We start from the raw sequence: 23,748 nt of genomic DNA, 5'->3' as shown, positions 1-23,748 counted from the left end.
GGGATCCACTTATGTTTCTATTTGTTCACGGGCTGTAGGAGGCGCTGACAAGGCCAGAATTAGTTGCCGAGACCTTCAGACAAGACCCCGCTTGAGTTGCTGCTTTTAATTTTCTGTTTTTTCGTATTGACTATTAATTGAAACAAATGCGTTGGTCTATCTTGTATTTGCTACACCACTTCTCTTTGAATTATTATAAATACCTTTTTCTTCCTACAGGCAAAAGTTTGATAGCAGCTGAATCGAAATAGTGATTCGGTGACAAAAGGAGAAGTGCAGCCAGCTCCTTCTCACACAGTAAGTACAGTATCACTCACAGAGAGCAGAGACACCAGTTCCACAAGCACCAACAGCACAGTAAGATAAGAGCAACATAGTGCAGATGCTGGAAATCTGACAGAAAAATAGAAAATGCTGGAAAAACTCAGCAGGTCTAACCGCATCTATGGAGTGAAAGACAGAGTTAACGCTTAAGAGTCATAAAGACATGAAAGGTAAACTCTGTCTTTCTCTCCACAGATGTTGTCAGACCTCCTGGGTTTTTCCAGCATTTTCTGTTTTTGTTAGCACTAAGTTAGTCCGGCAGTGAGCTCAAGTCTCCGGAATGTATATTCGTTCAAAAGGAGCAGGAGAGTGCGTGAACCAGATGGGTTTTTATCAACATGACTTTCAAGGTTTTTTAAATTATATGTCACCAGCAGCTGTGGTGGGATTTGATCCCTCGCCTCCATAACATTATCCTGAGGGGGTCCTGATGTTTCTTGACACGGTAGGTGTGGAGAGGATGGTTCCTCTTGGAGGAGAATCTAGAACTCACGGTCACAGTTTAAAAATAAAGGGTCGTCCATTTAAGACAGAGATGAGGAGATTTTTTTTCTCGCTCAGGGTCTTGAGTCTTTGGAACTCTCTTCCTCAAAAGAGGGTGGAAGCGGATTCTCTGAATACTTATAAAGCAGGGGTAGACTCTTGAAAGCAAGTGGGTGAGAGGTTATCGAGGGTAGACAGGAAGGTGGAGCTGAGGTTACAATCAGATCAACCATGACCTTACTGAATGGTGGAGCAAACTCGAGGGGCCGAGAGGCCTATTCCTGCTCTTTATTCCTTCTGTTCTTATGTTCATTAAGCTGGAACTCCAGATTCCTGCTACGCCATCATCTCCACTAATAAAACTGCCACCGAATCCAAACTGCCGATGTTTAAAAAGTGCCCGTCCTATTTCTCATCTGGTGCCTGCAATAGCTGCTCCTTGTCTGACTCCCCACGTCCTGACTGTCCGGCTCTGTTCCCACTCCTCACTGTCCAATATCAACAAACCTGCGGAGCGAGAACTCAACCAGGATTATTCACAGTTGCTTTGTGGAGAAAAACCAGCAATGATTTTCAATAACAGCTTCTTGCCATTTTGACTTCCTCCTCCCAGGAGGCTGCTGTTTGTTCCATTCCCCCAGGACCGGGGTCTCTTCATTGGCGGCTCTTCCTGTCCCAGGTGGAGCTGGGGGAGAGCAGCGCCAATGCGCTCTTCCGCTCCCACCCATTGAGCTCTGGTGGGTCGGAATGACGCAGAATTCTACAACATTCCGTGAAACAATTTTGTTTTGAAACGTTCTCCGATTCACTTATATCCGCGATCAGCAAAAGATGTGGAGCTCCTGAGAAAGGGAACGATGAAAATTAGGACTCGACCCCTTATGAATTTCAGCTTGGGATCTTTCTGTGCAGCCTTTTTGCTGTTCAGGGGCCCGTCATCACAAAGCAATCCTGCAGAATCACTGGAGGAAGCCGGTAGTCGGGGTGTTTGCTAGGACCGTGCAGGAGTTAATATCTGTCAGGAACTCTAACAGATTCATTCAATCCGAGTGAAACACTCACTCACTGAGAGTGATACCCAATGGCCCTGAGCTGCAGGGAGTGCAACGGAGAACCGAGCGTTAAACATGGGCCACTGTTTCTCACTCACTGACACTGTCATACGGAAAGAGAGACATAGAGTCATGGAGACATTGCTGCTCAGAAGGAGGCCATACGGTCCATCCAGTCTGACTGTCTGTAGAATAATCCAGTCAGTCCCATTCTCCTGCTCCATTCCTGCAACTTTATTTCCCACAAGCGCCCACCCAATTTCCATTTGAAATCATTGAACATCTCCGTTTCCACAATGCCCAGAGGGATCAAGATCCAGCTCATTACCCAGAGTGTAACAAATTTCTTGCACACATCCCCCCTGTACATCTTGTCTTAAATTTTAAATCCATGCTGCCTAATCCTTCTTCTCTCAGCTAATGGGAACAGCTTTCCATTATCTACCTGATCAAAACCTGTTATAATCCTGTACACCTCTCCCAGACCTCCCCTCAATCTCGGTTGTTTCAAGGAGAGCAACTCCGGATTCGGCAAACAAACCTTGCAGCTGTAATCCCTCATGCCTGGAACTATTCTGGTAAATCTCCTTTGCACTCTCTCAAAGTCTCTCACATCCTTCCAAAAACGTGGTGACCAGACATGTAGGCAATATTCTAGTTGCAGCTTAACCAGAGCTTCATTAATGTTAAACATAACGTTCCTGCCTGTATGCTCAGTACCTCTGTTGATGAAACCAAAGATCCCATCTGCTTTCCTAACTACTCCCTCAAAATCTCCTGTCACCTTCAAAGATATAAAGACTCTTGGTCCCTCTGACCTTGCACAATTTTTAGAACTGGTCCATTATGTTCATACTGCCTCGTTTCTGTTAAAATACAGCATTATTCCTGCGTGTGGGATTAATGATGTGTCTCTGTTACAATATCATTAAGATCTGAGACTGCAGCTTCTGCCTCTCCATGAGAATCTTTCTGGATAACACCAGAATTTACAAGGATTTCTGCAACTGATGCATTGTCTGTGTCTCACCGCCCTCACTCACTCTGTCTCTGTCTATCCCTCCAACCCCTCTCTCTTGAACTCCACATGGAGGCGCGATACTGTTGTTTAGTGGCTGAGTGCGCACAGTCTATCTTCAAATCACAGAATCACACAATCACAGTGCAGAAGAGGCCCTTCGGCCCATCGATTCTGCAGCGACACGTGAGAAACGCCTGACCTACCTACCTAATCCCATTTACCAGCACGTGGCCCATAGCCTTGTATGTTATGACGTGCCAAGTGCTTACCCAGGTACTTTTTAACCAATGTGTGGCAACCCACCTCCACCACCCTCCCAGGCAGTGCATTGCAGACCGTCACCACCCTCTGGGTAAAAAAGTTTTTCCTCACATCCCCCCTAAACCTCCTGCCCCTCACCTTGTACTTATGCCCCCTTTTGACTGACCCTTCCTGAAAGGGGAAAAGCTGCTCCCTGTCTATGCCCCTCATAATCTTGTACACCTCGATCAGGTCGCACCTCCGTCTTCTCTGCTCCAACGAAAACAACCCAAGTCTATCCTACCTCTCTTCGTAACTGAAATGTTTCATCCCAGGCAACATCCTGGTGAATCTCCTCTGCACCCCCTCCAGTGTAATCACATCCTTCGTTTAATGTGGCGACCAGAACTGCACAGTGGTCTCACCAAGGTTCTATGTAACTCCAACATGACCTCCCTACTTTTGTAATCTATGCCTCGATTGATAAAGGCAAGTGTCCCATATGCCTTTTTCACCAACCCACGAACATGTCCCTCCACCTTCAGAGATCTCTGGACACACACGCCAAGGTCCCTTTGTTCCTCATAACTTCCTACTGCCATGCTACTCATTGCTACGTTGCTATGCTACGTTGTAAAATTACTCCATCCAAAGTGTATCACCTCGCACTTTTCAGGGTTAAATTCCATCTGCCACTTATCTGCCCATTTGACCATCCCATCTATATCTTCCTGTAGCCCAAGTCACTCAACCTCACTGTTAACCACCCGGCCAATCTTTGTGTCATCCGCAAACTTAGGAATCCTACCCCCCACATAGTCATCTAAGTCGTTTAAAATAAATGACAAACAATAGGGGACAGAGGACAGATCGGTGTGGTACGCCACTGGACACTGGCTTCCAGTCACTAAAGCATCCTTCTGTCATCACACTCTGCCTCCTACAACTAAGCCAATTTTGAATCCAACTTATCAAATTACCCTGTATCCCATGTGCATTTGCCTTCTTTATAAGTCTCCCACGTGGGATCTTGTCAAAGGCTTTGCTGAAAGCCATATAAACTACATCATCTGCACTACCCTCATCTACACACCTGGTCACCTCCTCAAAAATTTCAATCAAATTTGTTAGGCATGACCTTCCTCTGACAAAGCCATGCTGACTATCGCTGATCAAATCTTGCCTCTGCAAGTGGAAATAGATACTCTCCTTCAGAAATTTCTCCAATACTTTCCCTACCACTGACGTGATACTCACTGGCCTGTAGTTCCCTGGTTTATCTCTACAACCCTTCTTAAATAGTGGAACCACATTAGCTGTTCTCCAGTCCTCTGGTACCTTCCCCGTGGCCAGAGAGGAATTAAAATTTGGATCAGAGCCCCTGTGATCTCCTCCCTTGCCTCCTTCAGCAGTCTGGGATACAAATCATCCGAACCTGGAGACTTGTCCACTTTTAAACCTGCCAACACCACCAATACCTTGTCAATCACTATATCAATTTGCTTAAGTACCTCGCAGTCTTTCTCCCCGAGTTCGATACATTCATCCCCATTCTCTTGGGTGAAGACAGACGTGAAGTATTCATTCAAAACTCTAGCAATGTCCTCTGGCTCCACCCATGTAATGCCCACTTGATCCCATATACTATTTCCCTGGTTATCCTCTTCCCATTGATATACTGATTGAATATCTTGGGATTTTCCATTCTTTTACCAGCCAGAGCTCTCTCATATCCCCTCTTTGCTCTCCTAATTGCTTTCTTAAGCTCCACACTGCACTGTCTGTTCTCCACTAATGTCTCTGCTGATTTGCATTCCTTGTACCTGCTAAAAGCCTCTATTTTCTATCTCATCTTAACCTGAATATCTCTGGTTATCCATCGTTCTCTGGGCTTGTTACTACTTCCTATCACCCTAGAGGGAACATGTTGAACCTGGACCCACTCCGTTTCCTTTATGAACACCCCCCACTGTTCCACTGTAGATTTTCCCACAAGTGACTGTTCCCAGTCTATCTTGGCCAGATCTTGCCTTATTTTACTAAAATCCACTCTCCCCCAGTCCAAAACATTTTTTTGCAACTTTTCGATTTCTTTGTCCATAACAAATTTAAACTGTACTATGTTGTGGTCGCTATCACTAAAATGCTCGCCCAACACTACCTCAGCCACCTGTCCAGCTTCATTCGCCAGAATTAGGTCCAGCAATGCACCATCCCTTATTGGACCCTCTACATATTGACCTAAAACGTTCTCCTGTACACATTTCAAGGAATGCACTCCATCCGAGCCCTTAACACTCTGTCTATCCCAATTAATGTTGGGAAAGTTGAAATCACCTAATATAATCGCCCTATTGTCATTGTTTTTACCCTCCTCCAAAAATTGTGCACATATTTGCTCCTCAATTTCCCACTGACTATCTGGGGGTCTATAATAAACACCGAATAATGTGGTTGCCCCTTTATTATTCCTAAGCTCTACCCACAAAGTTTCATTCGATTCCCCCTCCAATGATCAAAAGTAAATTTGCCTGTGAACAAGATAATAATTTAAACCAGTTACGGGTTAACCCAGGCACAGCTGTGATTGGCTGCAGCATCCTGAATCTGGGGAACAGACACTGTGAGCAGCTCCAGTCTCAGAGGGTTTAACAGTTACTGAGCTGGGAAACTACAACTAATTCCCGAGAATCCACAGCTCAGGCCGAGAGGAGAGGAAAGCCTGTCCTGGGAGCTGTGAATCTGAGACACAGTTTGTCCTGTCAATGTGTAGATGTGAACAAAAATAAAAATACCTGGAAATACTCATCAGGTCTGGCAGCATCTGCAGAGACGAACACAGTTAATGTTTCGAGTCCATATGACTCTTCAACAGAACTAAGTAAAAACAGAAAAGAGGTGAAATATAAGCTGGTTTAAGGGAGAGGGGGTGTGGGACAGGTAGAGCTGGATAGAGGGTCATTGATAGCTACAGATAGCCAAAAAATGTCATAGACAAAAGGATAAAGAGGTGTTGAAGGTGGTGATATTATCTACGGAATGTGCTAATTAAGGGTAGAAAGCAGGACAAGCAAGGTACAGATAGCCCTAGTGGGGGTGGGGTGAAGGGAAGGGATCGAAATCGGCTAAAAGGTAGAGATAAAACAATGGACGGAAATACATTTAAAAATAATGGAAATAGGTGGGAAATGAAAAATCTATATAAATTATTGGGGAATAAAAAGGGGGATCGGAAAGAGGGTGGGGATGTAGCAGAGAGTTCATGATCTAAAATTGTTGCACTCAATATTCAGTCCAGAAGGCTGTAAAGTGCCTAGTCGGAAGATGAGGTGCTGTTCCTCCAGTTTGCATTGAGCTTCACTGGAACAATGCAGAGGCTAAGGACGGACATGTGGGCATGAGAGCAGGCTGGAGTGTTCAAATAGCAAGCGACAGGGAGGACTGGGTTATGCTTGCGGACAGACTGCAGGTGTTCCGCAAAACGGTTAACCAGTCTGCGTTTGGTCTCTCCAATGTAAAGGAAACCGCATTGGGAGCAACGAATGCAGTAGACTAATTTGAGGGAAGTGCAAGGGAAATGCTGCTTCACTTGAAAGGAGTGTATGGGGCCTTGGATGGTGAGGAGAGGGGAAGTAAAGGCGCACGTTTTGGACCTTCTGCGGTTGCATGGGAAAGCGCCGTGGGAGGGGGTTGAGGTTTAGGGGGTGATGGAGGAGTGGACCAGGGTGTCCGAGAGGGAACAATCCCTGCGGAATGCCGCCAGGGCGGGTGAAGGGAAGATGTGTTTGGTGGTGGCATCATGCTGGAGTTGGCGTAAATGGTGGAGGATGATCCTCTGAATGCAGAGGCTGGTGGGGTAATAAGTGAGGACAAGTGGGACCCTATCATAGTTCTGGGAGTGAGAGGAAGGTGTGAGGTCAGATGTGAGGGAGATGGGCCGGATACAGTTGAGGGCCCTGTCAACTATCGTGGATGGAAAACCTCGGTTAAGGAAGAAGGAAGTCATGTCAGAGGAACTGTTTTTGAAAGTGGACTCATCAGAACAGATGCGACGGAGGTGAAGGAACTGAGAGAAAGGGATGGAGTCCTTACAGGAAGCGGAGTGTGAGCAGCTGTAGTCAAGGTAGCTGTGGCAGTCGGTAGGTTTGTGATGAATATTGGCAGACAGTCTATCACCAGAAATTGAGACAGAGAGGTCATGGAAGGGAAAGGAAGTGTCAGAGATGGACCATGTGAAAATGATGGAGGGGTGGAGATTGGATGCAAAATTAATAAATTTTTCCAGGTCCCGATGAGAGCATGAAGCAGCACCGAAGTAATCTTCGATGTACCGGAGAAAGAGTTGTGGCAGGGGGCCGGAGTAGGACTGGAACAAGGAATGTTCCACATACCCCATAAAGAGACAGGCATAGCTGGGGCCCATGCGCGTACCCATAGCCACACATTTTATTTGGAGGAAGTGAGAGGAGTTTAAGGAGAAATTGTTCAGTGTGAGAACAAGTTCAGCCAGACGAGGAGAGTAGTGGTGGATGGGGATTGTTCGGGCCTCTGTTCGAGGAAGAAGCAGAGAGCCATCAGACCATCCTGGTGGGGGATGGAGGTGTAGAGGGATTGGACGTCCATGGTGAAGAGGAGGCGGTTGAGGCCAGGGGACTGGAAATTGTTGATATGATGAAGGGTGTCAGAGGAATCACGGATGTAGGTGGGAAGGGACTGGACAAGGGGGGAGAGAATGGAGTCAAGCTCGCAAGAAATGAGTTCCGTGGGGCAGGAACAGGCTGACAGTGACATTGTATCAGCGAGAGTGTGTTAAAGGGGCGGGCGGGTTAGACTAATGTCACTGAGTTTGTGTGTCCGGCCTCAGCGCCAGGTTTCCAAGTCCCTCTTGTGTAAAATCACAAGATTTCCCTGTAATTGGATCGCGCTGCTCCCCTGCTCAGCCCAGAACAGAGAATTTAAGGTAAAGTTTTCGATAATTTCAAGATTTCAGTGGAAACACAGAGAAGAAGTCAGCGCTCGGCTGAGAGGGCGCGATCAAAGCAGCAAAGAAACGGGTTTAAATCGAAATTGCTGCATTTAATTCGGATGGAACTTTCTCGACAACAAACATTCGGATTTTGTTAACAGAAAGAAGCGAGTGTGGCATTTTGAAATGTCCAATTTGAAGTGGAATTGGGGAGTTTATGAGGAGAGAGAAACACAGAGAGGCTGGAGGAGCCGGGAGCTGACAGCAGGTTGTCTCTGCCCCGTCCGCTCTCTGTGTTTAAGTTGCTCTGAGCCGCCACCACTGCTTTCATTTCTGATCCAGTTCTGACTGTCAGAGAGATTTTACACACAGTCTCGGATATGACTGATACTGCAGCCGCCGAAACGGCTCCTCCAGCCGCCGCAGCTCAAGTCAAATCTCCCAAGAGGAAGAAGGCGGCTTCCCGATCGAAGGCAGCCGGTCCCAAGTTAGGCGAACAGATCCTCAAGATTGTGGCGGGTTGCAGCGATCGCAAGGGGATGTCCCTGGCCGCGATAAAGAAAGCTTTGTCTGGCAGCGGTGTCGATGTGGGGAAGCTCGGCTCCCAGATCAGGCTAAGTATCAGGAGGAAGGTGGAGAGCGGCTCCCTGGTGCAGGTAAAGGGACAGGGCGCCTCCGGTTCCTTCAAAATCCCTAAGAAGGAATCCCAGGGGAAAATGGGAAAGAAGGAGAAGAAAACAACAGCCAAGAAATCTTTAGTGAAGAAACCAGCGGCCAAGAAGGTGAAAACAAAGAAACCAGCAGCTAAGAAATCTCCAGCCAGGAAAGTAGTAGCCAAGAAATCCCCAGCGAAGAAAGCAACAGTCAAGAAAACAAGCAGCAAGAAGGCGGCAACTCCAAAAAAGGCGGTGAAGAAAGTAGCGCTGAAGAAAAAATCTCCCGCCAAGAAGGTGACGGGAGGAAAGGCTTTAAAAAAAGTGGATAAATCGAAGGCCAAGCCCAAAGTGAAAGCAGCAAAGGCTAAGAAAGCAGCGCCAGGAAAGAAATGAAAACAGCCGAGCAAATTGTAAACCTCAACACAAAGGCTCTTCTCAGAGCCGCCCACGTCTCTCAGGAAAGAGCTGATCCCCGTATCAAATGTCCCTGTCCCGGCGCTGGGAGCAGGTTTCACACTGAAATGATTTATATTAAATTGAAATTTCCCGGTATCTCACTGACATGCACTATACCCATCCCCTCCCCCACTCTGTAATAAAACAGAGCGGTGTCCGTGCCCCGTTGTAACTGGGGATTTGTTCATCTGCTCTGTCAGTTTCTGCTCAGTTCCCTTTTCGCAGATTCAGGGTGAGAGTGTGTAAGACAGTAACCCGGGCGGAGAAACCCCGCGTTACAACTCAAAGCCCAACACATGAGTTTGTCTAGTTCAGCTGGAGTGAGGTGTCGGTAAACTGCTCAACCCGCCTGGAGGGGAGGTGTGTGGGGATAGACCGGAAGCTGGGAGTGAAGTGAAAACAGACGGATTTGACGGGGTATAGTGTATGTACTTGGGCGGGAGTAGTACTGAATTTTCTTTGTAAAGCTCTTTATTTAAAAGCTGCGGGTTTCTAGCACCTTTGAACATGAAGCTCCAATCTATAAGTTTTGTGCCGAGCGCTGTGTTAACTTCCACTGTCGACAATTAAATAAAATGTCGGTTCGAGCAGGCAGGGGGCGGAGCTGGATTATCAAAGACGCTTCTCTGTTCTGTGTGTCACTCAGTCTCCTCACTGCCCCGCCTCTCACTGTCTGCTCCTTTCTCAGTTAGGTCGGGGCGGGCTATATAAAAGAGGAACGTGAAGCTGCTCTTCTCTCATATTCAGCGGTGATCTGAGTGAAGAATCATCATGTCTGGCAGAGGGAAAGGAGGCAAAGGACTGGGTAAAGGCGGAGCAAAGCGGCACCGCAAAGTGCTTCGTGATAATATCCAGGGCATCACCAAACCAGCAATCCGCCGCCTGGCTCGCCGTGGCGGTGTCAAGCGGATCTCGGGTTTGATCTATGAGGAGACTCGCGGGGTGCTGAAGGTTTTCCTGGAGAATGTGATCAGGGATGCGGTCACCTACACTGAACACGCCAAGCGCAAGACGGTCACTGCCATGGATGTGGTGTACGCTCTGAAACGCCAGGGCCGCACTCTCTATGGTTTCGGCGGCTGAACAACTCGACCCTTTCTACCAAACACACAACAAAGGCTCTTTTCAGAGCCACCCAAAACGTCACATTAAGAGCATTGACCTGGGAACGGGAGAGAGAAATTTGAAGATGAATCAAACACGTCCTCTTTCGGTCATTAGTTCATTTGTTAAGGTTGTTGATGTATTAAGTGGAGAGTGGAGCGGTGTATTACCTCCTTAGACCCCACTCTCCCACTCCAATATAGTGGAAAAATGACTCACCCCATTTTCTCTGCAATATCTATTGAAACGTGACATGAATAAAACCCACACAGTTCATGTGTGAGACCCGGAATTCACAGTGATTTCGCCCATCAATAGCTTTCTGCCCGCCTATTATAAAGAGATCAGGTATGAAATCCGAATTTAAAGCGGGTTGTAAGGCATTTCAGGCGTTTTCACACTAGTGTCTTGTGAAGCGAAGCTAGTACTTTTAACAAAAGTGCTGGAAAAACTCAGCAGGTCTGGCAGCATCTGTGTGGGGACAGAGTTACCTTTCGAATGGGCATGACGCTTCTTCAGAGCCAGAATGAAATGAGTTCAGGCAGTGAGCAGCCCTTTCACAGACTCTGTGAGTGGCTCTGAAAAGAGCCTTTGGGTTATTAGGTTAAAGAATGGCCGCTTCACTTGGTTTTCGAGCCCGCAGCGGCGCTGGTTTTCTTGGGCAGCAGCACGGCCTGGATATTAGGCAGCACACCGCCCTGAGCGATGGTCACCCCTCCCAGCAGCTTGTTGAGCTCCTCGTCGTTGCGGACGGCCAGCTGCAGGTGTCTGGGGATGATGCGGGTCTTCTTGTTGTCCCGGGCCGCGTTACCGGCCAGCTCGAGGATTTCAGCCGTCAGATACTCGAGCACAGCAGCCAGATAGACCGGGGCTCCGGCACCCACACGCTCAGCATAGTTGCCCTTTCTCAGGAGCCTGTGAACACGGCCCACCGGGAACTGCAGTCCAGCCCGGGAGGAGCGAGATCTGGCCTTGGAGCGAGCTTTACCGCCGGTCTTTCCTCTTCCAGACATTTCACAAACTCACAAACACTTTAATAGAGAATGAGGAAATCCTCTCACATTCGCTTCTCTTATAGCTTCGGGAGGAATGGTGCTGCGGGCATTGCTGATTGGTCACTTTGTGCTGCGTCTCATAATGTTGTTCATATCACCAGTCAGATATCTACTGAACTCACCAATCCGGAGACTCCACGGAGTGAGGGCGGAAAATACCGGCTCCAAATTATCAGATTCCAACCGTTTTTTTTTTTCAAATTTTAAAGCCCGCCAAACGGAAGGCAACAAATTAAAATAGAAAATTGTACTAATTGGCAATGATTACTTCATTTTTAAAGTGCAGAAATGCAAGAATCTCTCTTTCCCAAATGTACAGTTTATCTTTATCTGTCGGTTTCTGATTTTCGGTCTCTGTTTATCTGTATCTGAAAACAAACCGGAAATAACCGCGCCAAATTTACAGAATCCAAACTGTTTTTTCATTCAACATCGAAAAGACCGCCGATATATTTATAAAACAAGAAATAGATTTCATATGGAAAGTCACGTTAATATTTGACTCGGTCTGACAACAAAGCTTTAAAATTATCCCGTTCCTAATGGGAATATTTCACATTTTATCCCGAGTTCCAGGTTCGATTTTGGAATCCGGGATCCATTCGGGGTTAATTTCGATTCTTTCCTAACACACAACAAAGGCTCTTTTCAGAGCCACCCACCGCCTCACAGAGAGAGCAGAGACCTGGGAACGGGAGCTGGGATGGGCTGTGATCGGGAATGTTAGTGCCTGATTTGTTCTGACGGGGAATGTACTGAGAATCTCAGTTTGCTCGTTGTTTATTTACCCGGATGGCACATTCTGCACTGACACTGAAAAGTCTCTCCACTGCTTCATGTTTACGAAAGGTTTTGTTCTAGATGAATTAAGAGTCGGACAGTAATGACTCCATTATTACTAATAATAGAGTATTAGTAATCCGGCGGTTCCTCTGACATCAGCCGTTTAATCCGTCAGTGGAGTTGAGGTTACAATCAGATCAGCCATGATCTCACTGAATGGCGGAGCAGCCTCGACGGGCTGAGTGGCCTCCTCCTGCTCCTAATCCCAATATTCGCACGGATGTTCGTCAAGACTCAGACCGGGAATAGGGGGAGATTCCAGCCGCTCCCTTTCCCCGCTCTTTATCGGCACGAACAGCTCAAAATGAGGACAATGGGAAGGGGTCTGATGCCCCCAGCACCGTTTCTATTATATTACCCATTCCAGCCCTATAAGCGAGCGGGGATTTTTAGGGTTGGTTGTGCTGTATGGAGCAATGGACAGTCCTTCAATTTTGCCTGGGAAATTCAGCACTGACTTTACACAGTTCAAACAACAGGATGGTGTTTCTGTCCAAAAAGGAGCAGATTCACCAGGATGATGCCGGGTTTAAAAATTGCCGGGTCAGGTTGAATGAACTGGAATTTCATTGGGATTGGGAAATAGTGAGAGTGAAAAATGGTATTTTTAATTTTACAATAAGTGAAGAACGAAGTCTATTGTCGAGACGGGAAACAGCTGCAAAGAAGGCGGAATTTTTGAAACGGACAATTAAAAACACTCGACCAATGGGGACCTGAGTTGCCAGGGATTAAGTCATTGGTTAGATTTTGGATAAAACTGCCTGGGCGTAAGGCTGCAGCCAATTACTGTTCGGGGCGGTTCCTCACAGAGTTTAAAAAGGCGGATTGTAGAGCAGATTGTCTTAATAGTTCTTGTATCTCAGACTGTGGCGAATCTGTTCAGACCAAGCAGACAGCGCGCAAATCGACCGGAGGGAAAGCTCCCCGCAAACAGCTGGCTACCAAAGCGGCCCGGAAGAGCGCTCCAGCCACGGGCGGAGTGAAGAAGCCTCATCGCTACAGACCCGGCACTGTGGCTCTGAGGGAGATCCGCCGCTACCAGAAATCCACCGAGCTGCTCATCCGCAAACTGCCCTTCCAGCGCCTGGTGCTTGAGATCGCTCAGGACTTCAAGACAGACCTGCGCTTCCAGAGCTCGGCCGTCATGGCCCTGCAGGAGGCCAGCGAGGCTTACCTGGTGGGGCTCTTTGAGGACACCAACCTGTGTGCCATCCACGCCAAGCGAGTCACCATCATGCCCAAAGACATCCAGCTGGCCCGCCGCATCCGCGGGGAACGCGCCTAAAACCCGGCTTCAGCACCAAGTACAACAACGGCTCTTTTAAGAGCCACTAAGTCGACACATGAAAGAGCTGCGATCTCCTGTTAAACACCAGCTCTTACTCGGCTCGATGACAATTTATTCTCCCTTGCACCAGTTCCTTTGTCTTATCGACATCGCTCTTGTAGAATTGCGAGATTACAATTTGTAGCGCAGATTAGAACTGCCGAAAGGTTCTGGGATTTTTTTTTCTCATTGAATTGCGGCATTTACAATGCTGCATAAGTAAATCCCGTGCACAGGGTGAGGTGCGATTTGGAAGTTAATACCCATTGTCATTATAAGGCAACACTGTGAACACGAAGCGAGTGTCCAAGATTAACCCTCCAGTACTCAGATACAGTTGATAGTTGTCATTGGTCACAGTTATACAGCAAAGAATCAGACCGCTCGTGTTGGTAGCGGACTGGCAATCCTTAATTAATCCTTGCCTCTCCAAGTGGAAATTAATTCTGTCCTTCAGAAACTTTTTCAAAAGTTTCCCCGCCACTGATGTTAGATTCACTGGCCTATAGTTCTCCGGTTTATCCCTACAATCCTTCTTGAATAATGGTGCCCATTTACTGTCCACTAGTCCGTTCACCTCTCCTGTGGTCAGAGAAGATTTGAAAATTAATATCAGGGTCCCTGCAATCTCCTCCCTTGCCTCTCACAGCAGCCTGGGATACATCTCATCTGCCCTTATATGATGTTATTGCACTAGAGTGGTCGTAACATTATACAGCAAAGAAACAGGCCCGTCTGCCCATCCTATCCCTGCCGGCCATCAAGCGCCTATCTATTCTAATCCTTTTCTCCGGCACTTGGCCCCTATCCCTGTCTGCTCTGGTGTTTCGAGTGTTTATCTAAGTACTTCTCAAACCCACTGAGAGTTTCGGCTTCGCTATTATATAGTGGTGCACAATCACTTACAATTTCGGAATGCAGCGGACATATAATAGTTCACCCTTTCACTGATCCTGTGAGCGGCTCTGAAAAGAGCCTTTGGGTTATTAGATTAAAGAATTGCCGCTTCACTTGGTCTTCGAGCCCGCTGCGGCGCTGGTTTTCTTGGGCAGCAGCACGGCCTGGATATTAGGCAGCACCCCGCCCTGAGCGATGGTCACCCCTCCCAGCAGCTTGTTGAGCTCCTCGTCGTTGCGGACGGCCAGCTGCAGGTGTCTGGGGATGATGCGGGTCTTCTTGTTGTCCCGGGCCGCGTTACCGGCCAGCTCGAGGATTTCAGCCGTCAGATACTCGAGCACAGCAGCCAGATAGACCGGGGCTCCGGCACCCACACGCTCAGCATAGTTGCCCTTTCTCAGGTGCCTGTGAACACGGCCCACCGGGAACTGCAGTCCAGCCCGGGAGGTGCGAGACTTGGCCTTGGAGCGAACTTTACCGCCGGTCTTTCCTCTTCCAGACTTTTTTATTTGCAAAAGTATACTTTATTCATAAAATATCTTCAACAACATTCCAAACCATTTCAAAATCACCATCTTAAAAGTACAATCAGGTTCAACTTTTACAACATGTATCACGAAATGCATCAATACAATAAATGAATATTACAATCATTTGCAGACATTTATTTTGAGCTGTACAGCCCGAGGGGCTCTACACGGTTCCCAGTCCCTCGGTGCACTGTGGCAGAAAGGTCTTAGACAGGAACCCTTCCCCATTGCACCTTTGTGGCGGCTGCCCCAAGCTTCAGTGCTTCCAGACTTTTTTTTTTGCAAAAATATACTTTATTCATAAAATATCTTCAATCACATTCCAAACCATTTCAAAAAAACCATTACAAGGGTACAATCCAGGTTAAACTTTTACAAAATGTATCACCAGGTGCATCAGTACAAACAATATTACAATCATTTACAGCCTTTCATTTTGAGCTGTACAGCCCGAGGGGCTCTAAACAGTTCCCAGTCTCTCGGTGCGCTGTGGCAGAAAGGTCTTAGACAGCGACCCTTCCCCATTGCGCCTTTGCGGCAGCTGCCCCAAGCTTTAGTGCGTCCCTCAGCACGTAGTCCTGGACTTTGGATTGTGCTAGTCCGCAACAATCGGTCGGGGACAACTCTTTGTGCTGGAAGACCAACAAGTTTCGGGCAGACCAAAGCGCGTCTTTCACCGAGTTGATGATCCTCCAGCTGCAGTTGATGTTTGTCTCGGTGTGTGTCCCTGGGAACAGCCCGTAGAGTGCTTCCAGACATTCCCACAATCTCACAAACACTTTCACAGTGAAAGAGGAAATCCTCTCACATTCGCTTCCCTTATAGCTTCGGGAGGAATGGTGCTGCGGGCATTGCTGATTGGACACTTTGTGCGACATCTCATAGTGTTGTTCATATCACCAATCAGATATCTACTGAACTCACCAATCCAGAGACTCCACGGAGTGAGGGCGGAAATTACCGGCGCCAAATTATCCGATTCCAACTGTTTTTTTTTCCAAATGCTTAAAGCCCGCCAAAATGTAATGCAACGAATAAAGGAGAGTATCGCACTAACTGGAAATAGGCAATTGAATATTAAGAATACGAATGTTCGATGTACTTAATCTCGCTCTCTCTTTCCCTAGTCTAGTTTGTCGGTATCTGTCCGTTTCTGATTATCAGTCTGTGTTTATCTGTATATAAAACAAGCCGAAAATAACGGCGCCAAGATTACAGAATCCAAGCAATAGTTTTTATTCGACATCGAAAAGACCACCGATATATTTATAAAACAAGAAATCTATTTCATAAAGAGAAAAAAATCTTTAGTAGCTAACTCGGTCTGACGACAAAGTTTTTAAAATATCCGTCCCTGATGGGACTATTTCACATTTTATCCCAAGTTCCAGATTCACTTTTAAATTCAATTCGCGGTTAATTTCGGTCCTATTATAAATCCGCTAACTAGCGGTCTTAAAGCCTCTCCACATCGTTCTACAAACGGACGGTATAGTGTAGATATTCGTGAGTCAAAAGTGAATATTATTGGTGTAAATTTGCCAGCGTTGAGACTGAAGCTTGCTACACATCTGAGGCTGATAGGAAATGAACTGATCGATTATTGAGACCAAACTTGACCAAAATTGGAAACGGATGCATTTGCGTTCTATTCTCTCTCTCTCCAAAGCCAGGGAAAGAGGCCGAATATAAACCCGTCTGAGAACAAAGCGAAGAGGGTCAGCGGCCAGTCATTATTTAATGGAGAATTATAAACAAGACTCAATGATTGACCAGGCGATAAAGCTACATTACCTAGAATATCTGTATTGAAGGCTGATTAAAATAACAGTTCGAAACTTATCACATTCGAAACATGACAAATTAAAAAATAGAGATGATATAGCTTTTTCAAGGAGATTGTGGGTGGCTCTTAAAAGAGCCGTTGTGTTTTTAATGTTTTTCAGTCCGTTGTGGGGTTTTACTTGGAGCTGGTGTACTTGGTGACCGCCTTTGTCCCTTCCGACACGGCGTGCTTAGCCAGTTCCCCGGGCAGCAGCAGGCGCACGGCGGTCTGGATCTCCCGGGAGCTGATGGTGCTGCGCTTGTTGTAATGGGCCAGGCGGGAAGCCTCACCCGCGATGCGCTCGAAAATATCGTTCACGAACGAGTTCATGATGCTCATGGCCTTGGAGGAGATGCCGGTGTCGGGGTGAACCTGCTTCATCACTTTGTAGATGTAGATGGAGTAACTTTCTTTCCTGGATCTTTTCCTCTTCTTGCCGCCCTTCGCGGGCAACTTCTTCTGCGCTTTCTTCGCGCCCTTCTTGGAAACCTGCGCTTTCTTCTCATCAACCATGATCACAATCAGCTTCACACAGAATAACTCAAAGCGCGGTCGAAACTCGTCTTTTATAGACTAAACCAGAGGCCTATGCTAATGAAGGATGGGTGAATGTCGTGTTCCCGATTGGCTATTTCACAATGAGGTCAATTCGTAATGTTGTACATCTTTCTGATTAGTTTGTTTAAAAACACAATCACATTTATTGGTCCTTCAAGCCACAAAACCTCTCAGCAGTCAAACCTTCCTTTCCCGTTGACCGCCCCATCCGCCCAAATCCCAGACTTCTTCACTCCCTCTGCCGCACCAGCACATTCTCTCTGCTGGGAATACCACATCACTCGATAATCCTGCTGATGCTGTTCATACATTTTCCCTTCCTCATCAGGACCAACTGCTCTTCTTTATTTCCGCCCATCAGCAGGACAGAGCAGTCCCGAATATTAGAGGTCAGACAGGGGCTCATGCGGCCTTTGCTGTGCATGTGAGGTGGAAATAAGTTTGATAAGCAGCAGCCACAAGTCCCACATGTGACATTGATATCGCGGCAATAACAGCATTCAATATTTCTGGCTCAAAACTATTCAGGAAAGCCCACTCACCAAAAAGAAACAGCACGGAGGGTGAAGAGGGGATTGCATTGATGAAATAAACTATTATAATGCTGGAGAGGGATGATGTTACTGAGGGGGGTCAAACACATAATCTATTTGGTTATATTTAGGGAACAAAGCAAGAGCTAGTCCACAACAGGATCCAAACATTCTGTTAAAAATAACTTCTCTATAGGCTACGCTATTGTGGTTTTCATTCTGTGACTATCAGTTTGTGCTTTTTCAGTGAGGATTATAATCTCTACCTCTCGGTCTATGATCAGTGATATTGAGATTTAATTCATAACTTGCTATCTCTAAAAAATGTTTGTTTATTTTCCTCTATATTATTCCGTTTTCAAGTGAGTGTTGCATTTACAATGTGCCTGTCAGTCCCGGGATATTCTTCCGCATTTCATTCACCACACGCTGTTATGATTTAAAAATATTTTTATAATTCTTTTTCTCTCTGTACATCTCTAGTCTTTGGTATGCCTGTGTGTTTTTTTCTCTGCAGATGTTAATATCTGCCATGTGAGTGGGTTTTTAATCTGTCATGTCAATCTTTGGTATAGTGTGTGGCATTTTCCCATCCCTGTCATTTTATTACTTGGAGTGTGTCTCTACAACTGTTTCTGAAGGCCTCAGTTAGTTATTTTGGTCTGATCCCCATCGAGGTTGATAACCTTCATAATATCTTTGAATTCCCAGTGACCATCTCAAAGGATCACACAAGAGGGCTTTACAATATAAGACTTGTACATTAACAAACTGAAATCAATATTCATTAAACATCACTTAGTCAGTAATAAATACACAGAGATACAGAAAATATCCCCCTCCCACTTAACTTCCTAACGTGACTGAAAATCAAATGCCAGTGTATGGTCTGTACTGAATACCGGATAAGCTCGGTGAGTGATCAATGGACTATCTGTCAGTTCCTGATATTTTAATATGGATTTTAATCTGTACAAGACATTTTCTTGGTTAATATGAGGATATTATTCCCTAACCCTCTGTTTCTGGCATCAAGGATGTTTAAAAACTCTGTAGCTCTCAGCCTGTGGTATGTCTTGTGGCTTTACACTGGATATGTTACTTGCTGTAATGCAAGTGTTGTTTTTACTCTGTATATGTCAGTGTGTGAAAGATCTGGGTTGTACTCTGTACCTGTCAGTTTCTGGTATGTGAGAGCTGGATAATATTGTACCGAATATGACAGGCATGTGAATATGTGTTTTTCCCTGACACTGTCAGTTTCTGTCACATTTGTGTTGGCTTTAATTTGTAACAGGGAGTTTCTGATAAGTGAGTGTGAGTTTGGATCTGTACCTTCCCGTTTCTGGTGTGTCATGTGTCCTTGGTTTTCACTCTGTGCCTGCTCAACACTGTTATGAGAACCTGGGTTTTATTGCACATGTCACTTTCAGATGAATGATTGTGAATGATAATCTGTACCACTTAGTTTGCTATAGGCACATTGACTATTTACTTTTTGCCAATTTCTGTTAGGTGAGTGCTTCATTTCCTCTGTCCCTGTCACTTACTGCTGCACTAACTGGAGGTTTTGCATTTGATCTATCAATTGCTGATATGTGAATGTGGGTTTTCCTTTGTACTTGGCACTTTCTAACATGGAAGAAGGGACTTAACTCTGCAACAGTTAATTTCTGGCATGTGGATTTGGGATCACTGTTGAAACTATCAGAGACTGATAAGTTATTTTGGATTTGCACTTTACATGTTAGTCTGTAATATGTGGATCTGGATTCTGCTGAGTACCTGTCAGGTACAGATATTTAAGTATACGTTTCACTCTGCACAAGTCAGTTTATAGTCTGGAAGAAAGATCATTCTTCTATACCTTTTATATTCTGGCAAGTTTATTTGGCGTCATTCTGTATCTGTCAGTTTATTTTTGGTTTCACTCTGTACCTGCCTGTTTCTGATTTGATTCTGTACCTGTCAGTTTTACTATACAAGTATGTATTATTCTGTACCTGTTTTTGGCCCCAATAATAGATTGTGGATTTTAATCCCTATTTCCCTGACTCTGGGATGTGGCTGTAAATGTAAATATTACTTGGTACTTGATTTGTGAAAGTGTGTTTTTTTACTTTCCCTGCCTGTTCCTCACATTTGAATGTGGATCTTACCATGTACCTCTCAGTTATTGGAATGTGAGTAAGGGTAATTATACTTTATCTTAATCTATGACAAGTAAGTTTGCTCTTTTTTTTCTGTCAATCTGATCATCATTCAGTGATGGTTAGTTTATGATAAATGTGTACAAGGTACATTTTATAACCAGTTACAATATTACTGTGGCTTCAAAAACAGGTCAGAGCCTGTCTGCAGCTAGTGATTGACCTCCTAGTCCCCCAAAGCCTTTCCACGACCTAAAAATCACAATTCAGATCAGAGATGGAATATTCTGCACTGGCTTGGATAAGTGCACCTCCAACAACATGAAAGAATCTTGAAAACATCCATAAAGCTGTGGATTTGACTTTCACACCATTCACCAGCTTAAGCATTTACTCCCTCAACCACTGGTGAACAGTGTGTACCATCTATGAGACACACTGCAACAACTTGGTAAAGTAGAGTCCAGGACTCAGGCTGTAACTCTCAATCTGTTGTGCAGAATGAGATTAATGGTGTGTGTCTCAGATTTGGGTGCTTTATATGAAAGAAATTTGAATTGTGTATTTGGCTGTCTATGGTCAGTGTGAATGTGTGAGATGAATTGTGCACCTGTCAGAACAGAACATGATTTTGTGATTCATGGACTATGTCAGTCTCCACTACTGTATGTTAATATGGGGCCAATTCTGCCCCTGCCAGTGTCTGGAAGTGGACGTGAGTTTGACCTTGGTTCTGCAAACATCAGTCTTTGAGTGTCTGATTCATACTGTATATATCAGTCTCTGGTGCTGCCTCTGTATGTTGTTTTTCTTTTGCACCTGTCAGTCTGTGGTGCTGTTTGGGACTGCAGGATTAATTCTATTAATGTCATTTTCTGATACTGTGTGTGTGGAATACATTGTGTATCATCATTTCTCTTACTAATTGAGAAAGTGTGTTTCCCTCTGTGCTTTCACTATTCTGTGTACTGTGATTGTGTTGCATTAATTCTATATTTCTGGCATCTTGTATAGTATGTGAATGTGTGTTTTTGTTCCCTGTATCACTCAGTCTCAGTCTCTGTTACTGCTTGCAAGGGTGCAATTGATTCTACTTGTTACTCTCTGTGAGATTGAGATCCCTTCTGAATCTGTCAACATCTGGAACTAAATGTGAGCTTGAAGTTGATACTGATCCTGTCAAACACTTTGAGTGAGCTTTTTTCTGTGCCAACCTGCGGCAATATTTTGTGACTGTTGGATTGACTCTATGTTTTTCAGGCTTTTTTCTTATGTTTTTGTGTATGCCTGTGGTTTGAGCTCTACATTTCAATTGCTGGTACCCTGTATGAAGTAGGATCAATTCAGTACTTTTCAGTTTCTGGTACATTATGTGAGCGTGGACATTCTTCCAATGTGAGTGTGGATTAACTCCCTTTTCATTAGCAACTTGCTGACAGTGAGTATGTGATTTATTCAAGCTCTCTCTGTCTCTACTATTGTATGCGAATGTACTACTCTCTTTATGTTTTTCAGTGCCTGGTGCAGTGCATGATTTCAATGTTAACTTGTACCAGTCAGTATCTGGTACTTAATGTGATTGTGGGATTCTTTCTGTAGTTTCTAATCTCCACTACTACTTGTTCATGGGATTATTCTTCTATCATTCGGTTTCAGATAGTGTAAATGACTGTGGTATTTATTATATGGTTTTTCAGTCCCGGTTATTTCTATGTGAGTCATAGCTCCATTCTGGATCATTCAGCCTCTGGTACAGCATGTGGATGTAAGAATCATTCTGTATTTGTCATTCTCTGACATGTTTTGCAATTCCTTTATTTTCATCAATCTGTTGGGAGTAGGTTTTTGAGGCGTTAGTTTAACCTCTGTGATTCTCTGGTTATCAGTGTAAGTGTAGGATACATTCTGTTTCTATGTGCCTCTGGTGTTGTATGTAAGTGTCTGACAATTCTGTGCCTGGACTATACATGCACCTCAGGTATCATGTTGGAAACTATTTGTTTAACACGCTCTTAATGTATCAATGTATGTTTACCTTGACATTTAATTTATTAAATGGAATTGATATATTTTATAGCCATAGGTTATATTCAGTAGCTGTGTGGGAGTTGTCAAATGGTATTCAATTTGTAGCTCTGTGAAAACAATTGTGAATGGTGACATCCGCTTCAATTGGATAAATAGCCTGGTATGTAATTCCTGCAGCTTGTAGCAAAGGAACTGCTGTTTGAACTTCTTAATCATGGTGAGATTTTTTGGGTTGGTATGCAATATGTAGCCCTGTCTAAATTATGAGGCAATTAATTGCAAATTATTCATTATGTTACAGTCAGTTAGTTGTTGTCTTTTCTAGCTAAGGTTTTTTTTATTTAATTTGTTACCAAGGTGACTCAGTGTATTTACATCTGCTGGTGGGCGTGTATTTTTTTAATCCTGTGGTTGATGTTAGCTGGGTTGGATGGGAATGAAAAGGAATTCAGCTTTGTCTGCTCTGTTGAATCTGGGATTGAAAAGTTGTCTCTTACCTTGGGAACAGTGTGGGACTGAACACTCATTTTCTTTGTGAGAGTGGATCTAATGAGCTGTCTGTGTCTTGTGCATTGTGAGTGATATTGTACCTGCTTCGTGTTGGAACTGGCTTGGTGACATTTCCCTTATGTCAAGGAATAATCTGGTTCCTCCAAATATTTGGCTGCAAGAAGCAAAATAACTCATTTAACCGAAGAATAGATTAAATAAAAGATGCAAAAGTTATCAATGTAACCTTTCAAATAATAATCATTAGGAACCATCGGATAATTAAACCTTTTAGCACAACCAATGTCTGACTCCACTGCAGTAAGACACCAATCTGCTTCTGCTGACCGGGTGTTTTGAACGATTTTACAACAATTTTGTGACATTCAGAAACAGCCCAATCCATGCACTGTTCCCTGAGTTGAGTTGTCCGATGGAGCTTTTACTCTGGTCATGTTTCTAATTCCCGCTCCCATTTGAACTAAGTATCCAACCGCAAACAAGCAGCCGCTGTTTTAAATGTGTCCTTCACACGTCTCACCTGATACCTGCAATAGATTTTGTTTGTACAACTTTTCTCATCATTTTTGTGCAGTTATTTTTTTCCACTGTTCATTGTTCAATAACAACAAACAGTGGGAGACGGGAACTAAACGAGGAACCTTGACTGCGGTTTGGGGAGAGAGAACAGCAATGAGCTTCAATAGCGAGTTCTTGCCATTCTGTCTCCCTGGCCCTGTTCAGACACTGGCTGAGAATTGCCTCTCCCTTCTCCCCGCTCACTCCATGTTCCGGGACCAGATCCTGTCCCACTGGGCCGATTGCAAACAGACCCCGACTCCCCCGAACGTGCCCGGCAGTCAATCCCAATCTCTGAGCATCTCTGCGGACGCGGTCCCAAACCGATGTGCTGCTGGAAGCAGATGCTGTTTGTTCACTTACCCGCGGAGCCGCGATGTCTCCGGTCGCTGCTGAATGAAACCATCTTACACTCACTGAGTGAATGACGGTCAGGGACTGGGTTGGGGGAGGGGTGCGCATGCGCTCTTTGCCTTATGACGACTCAGTGGGGGCGGGGGTGTTGGTTATTCTGCGCATGCGCAGATCTCTGCAACAATCCAGCGGCCTGAAATTAACGGGAACTTTCCCCATTTCAACCTCATCAAAGAAAGAAGGATGTTTCCGAACCTGGAGTGGGCGTTGGGCAG

General features: G+C 45.2%; 2 protein-coding genes and 1 long non-coding RNA gene across 3 annotated transcripts; 1 reads left to right on the top strand and 2 right to left on the bottom strand.

Moving 5' to 3' along the window:
• The first annotated feature begins 8,466 nt into the window (after positions 1 to 8,466).
• LOC144670222 (histone H1-like) lies at positions 8,467 to 9,135 on the top strand. Its single transcript, XM_078532709.1, has one exon. It carries the CDS (start codon positions 8,467 to 8,469, stop codon positions 9,133 to 9,135), a length of 669 nt encoding a protein of 222 aa, XP_078388835.1.
• Positions 9,136 to 16,824: 7,689 nt separating this feature from the next.
• On the bottom strand, positions 16,825 to 17,295 carry LOC144670431 (histone H2B type 1-M-like). The gene has a single exon (XM_078532917.1). The coding sequence runs from the start codon at positions 17,293 to 17,295 to the stop codon at positions 16,918 to 16,920; it is 378 nt and encodes a 125-aa protein (XP_078389043.1). The 3' UTR covers positions 16,825 to 16,917.
• Positions 17,296 to 20,123: 2,828 nt separating this feature from the next.
• On the bottom strand, positions 20,124 to 23,580 carry LOC144670327 (uncharacterized). The gene is made up of 2 exons (XR_013573859.1): positions 23,483 to 23,580; positions 20,124 to 20,275 (listed from the first exon to the last, which is right to left on the bottom strand). It is a non-coding gene; the product is annotated as an uncharacterized LOC144670327 (long non-coding RNA).
• Positions 23,581 to 23,748: the final 168 nt, after the last annotated feature.

The sequence above is a fragment of the Cetorhinus maximus genome, chromosome 31, assembly GCF_964194155.1.
Source record: "Cetorhinus maximus chromosome 31, sCetMax3.hap1.1, whole genome shotgun sequence".
In the NCBI taxonomy this organism is placed as follows: Eukaryota; Metazoa; Chordata; class Chondrichthyes; order Lamniformes; family Cetorhinidae; genus Cetorhinus; species Cetorhinus maximus.
Note: the sequence above shows the minus strand (reverse complement) of the source record. Positions and strands in the feature narration are given on the sequence as shown.